Genomic DNA, 3515 nt, shown 5'->3' with positions numbered 1-3515 from the left:
CAGTGATGGCGAACCTTTTGAGCTCGGCGTGTCAGCATTTTGAAAAACCCTAACTTAACTCTGGTGCTGTGTCACATATAGAAATTTTTTGATATTTGCAACCATAGTAAAACAAAGACTTATATTTTTGATATTTATTTTATGTATTTAAATGCCATTTAACAAAGAAAAATCAACCAAAAAAATGAGTTCGCTTGTCACCTCTGACACGCGTGTCATAGATTCGCCATCACTGCCCTAGGGCATTGTCAAAATAATAGCAAATGCCTGTCAATAACTTTGCTAACTGCCTGAGGCTGTGATTTCAGGTGGTGTCAACAAGAGCTTGTCTAAGGCCCTGGCTGGGTGGCTCAGTTTGTTGGTGTGTGGTCCCAATGCACCAAAGTAGCAGGTTCAATCTCCGGTCAGGGCACATACAACCAATAAATGCATAAATAAATGGAAGAACAAATTGATCTCTCTCTTTCTTTCTCCAACCCCCTCATTAAAAAAAATATATATTTTTATTTTTGTTGTTAATCCTCACCTCAAGGATATTTTTTCATTGATTTTTAAAGAGAGTGGAAGGAAGAAGGAGAGGCGAAAAATGTAAGCAGGAAAGAACTGATGTGTCCAGGAAGGAATCTCTCTAGAGTTGAGCTGATGCAGGCGCACGTAAGTTTGAGCAGCATGTTGTGGGTAAGAGTGCAGCTTCTGTGAGACTGACTTCCTGAATGTAAGTGTGTAGACTTGCTCTCCTTCTAAAAACAGCAAATGCTTAAGCAAAACAAGTAAGACCAACCATTTCAAATCTCTGACAATTACTCCAATCAACGTTGGGGAACCTGCAACCAAGGTAGGAGCCCTTGACCAGAATTGAACCTGGGGCACTTCAGTCCTTGGGCTGACGCTCTATCCACTGAGCCAAACCGGCCAGGGCTCAACGCCTTCATTTGTATGTCTTCTTGGGAGAAATGTCTATTCAGGTCCTCTGCCCATTTTTTATTTGGATTGTTGTTGTTGAATTGTATGAGTTCGTTATATATTTTAGATATTGACCCCTTATCAGAAGTGTTGTTTGCAAGTACCTTCTCCCATTCAGTGGGTAGCCTCTGGATATCTATCCGAAATTTTTGAAACATTCATACACAAATATATACGCATGGCTATGTTCATTGCAGCATTATTCATGATGGACAAGACATGGAAACCACCAAAGTGTCCTATGTTAGATGGTTTGATAAAGAAGATGTTCTTATTATATACAATGGAATACTACTCCACTATAAGGAAACATGAAGTTCTGTCTTTGCGCAACATAGATGGATCTTGAGAATATCATGCTAAGCGATACAATTCAGGCAGAAATAAATCAAGAATCCTATGACTTAACTCATATATAAGATACAAAACTGAAAGCAAGAAATGAACAAACAAGGCAAGCAAACAAACAAAAAAATCACAGACACAGTCAACAGTATGCTGGTTACCAGAGGGAAAGAGGGGTGTGAGGAGGTAGTAAAGGGTTAAGGGGGAAAATGTAGGTTGATGGAAGGAGATTTGACTTTGGATGGTAAACATATAATGCAATATACAGATTATGTATTATAGAACTGTACACTTAAAACATATATAATGTTATTAACCAATGTCATCCCAATAAATACAATTAAAAATATTTTAATTTGTACATGTATGTTTATAGCAACATTTTTCGTCATAGTAAAAAAATGGAAACAATCAAAGTGTTTATCATCTGTTGGATGGATAAAAAATGGGATATATCTAAATAATGGAATATTATTTACAAAACAACAATACCAGCAACAACAATAATTCTAGGTGAGGCCTGGAAGCTGCAGAAATGGCCACAACACAGATGGGACTCCATAGCCCACAGGTCATGGTACTTGCTACAACATGATGAACCTTGAACACATTAAACCTAGTATAAACAGCTGACAATAAAAGAGTGGAAGCTCTGGAGAATGACTCCCTTGATTTGAAGCCCAGCTCTGCTACTTACTAGCTGTGCCCCTTTGGGCATTTATTTAAACTCTTTGTGCCTCAATTGACTTATCTGTAAAATGGGTCAAATTACAGTGTCTAGTTCACAGTATTGGTGTGAAGATGAATTGCGTTAACTAAGATAAAAATGGTTAAAAAAATGCCTGGCACAGCCTGGCTGGTATGGCTCAGTGGATTGAACATCATCCTATGCACTGAGAGGTTGCTGGTTTGCTTCCTAGTCAAGACACATGCTCAGGTTGAGGGCTCCATCCCCAGTATGGGGCACACAGGAGGCAGCCCATCCATGTTTCTATCTCTCTCTTTTCTCTTCCTCTGTCTCTAAAAATCAATAGAAACATATTTTTTAAAAAAGAGATACAAAAGTGCCTGGCTCAGTCCAGCCAGCATGGCTCAGTGGTTGAGCATCGACCTATAAACCAGAAGGTCACAGTTTGATTCCCAGTCAGGAGGTCACAGTTTGATTCTCAGTTTGTGGGCTCAATTCCCAGTGTGGGGAGTGCCTCAGGAGGCAGCCAATCAATGATTAATGTTTCTTTCTCATCATTGATGTTTCTCTCTCTTCCTCTCCCTTTCTCTCTGAAATAAATACTTTAAAAAGTGTCTGTCAAAGAGTAAGCACCATGTAGATCTCAACTATGTTACAATCTATAGTTCAGATTATTTAAATCAGTTCTATTTTTCCAAACATAAATTATGGAAAACCTGTACAATTTGTATAAAGAGGTAGGTTAAATTGTTTATAATGATTTCCTAAGCACTTTTTTTCATGACACCTTTGTTATTTCAAGGAGGGTTTTAGAGACATTCTTCTTAACTAGAGGCACAGTGGATGACATTTGTGCACTGAGGGTGGTCAGTCAGCCCGGCCTGTGCCCTCTCAAAGTCCAGGACCCCTCGGGGGATGTCTGAATGCCAGTTTAGGACCGCTCCCCTAAGCTGTCAGTCGGACATCCCCTGAGGGGTCCTTAGCTCTGCCATGGAGGTGGGAGGGGTCAGGGGGAGGGCATTGACCACCAGAGGGCAGCTCCTGCATTGAGCATCTGCACCCTGGTGGTCAGTGCGCATCATAGCAACTGGTCATCCTGCCATTTGGTTGATTTGCATATTAGCCTTTTATTATATAGGATAGCCATCAGAAAGATGCCATAACCATCATCACTTATTGTCTCTATTCATATGATCTGTCATAATGAGAATGCTATGTTGGTTCCACAAAGCCATGCTCATGGGGAAGAAGAAAAAGAAATGGGAATTTGCCCTTACCGAGCAGGTGTTCCATAAAGGTGAGGCCTGGATGCTGCAGAAATGGCCACAATCACAACTGGGACTCCGTAGCCCACAGGAAGCATGAACTTATTCATGAATCTGCTCACACTGGAGTAGTTGACCACAGTCAGGTTGCGTGTGGTGAGAAAGAGGTGCAGGCCCTCCAGCAGCATCCAGGTGAAGGAGGCCAGGTAGAGATAGTGTAAGGCACCCGCGATGATGGCGCACAGCACCTGGGG

The 3515-nt window shown here is 41.1% G+C and overlaps 1 protein-coding gene across 1 annotated transcript in view; it reads right to left on the bottom strand.

Annotated features, from left to right (window-relative positions):
* The window catches only part of LOC102264125 (adhesion G protein-coupled receptor E2), a 24487-nt gene that overhangs the window by 11953 nt on the left and 9019 nt on the right, over positions 1-3515 (bottom strand). The window contains exon 8 of the mRNA XM_014533306.1: positions 3274-3509. Coding sequence (XP_014388792.1) covers positions 3274-3509 — 236 coding nt within the window. The remainder of the gene's footprint in view (positions 1-3273; positions 3510-3515) is intronic.

This window comes from Myotis brandtii, unplaced genomic scaffold (genome assembly GCF_000412655.1).
Source record: "Myotis brandtii unplaced genomic scaffold, ASM41265v1 scaffold964, whole genome shotgun sequence".
Classification (NCBI taxonomy): domain Eukaryota; kingdom Metazoa; phylum Chordata; class Mammalia; order Chiroptera; family Vespertilionidae; genus Myotis; species Myotis brandtii.
Note: the sequence above shows the minus strand (reverse complement) of the source record. Positions and strands in the feature narration are given on the sequence as shown.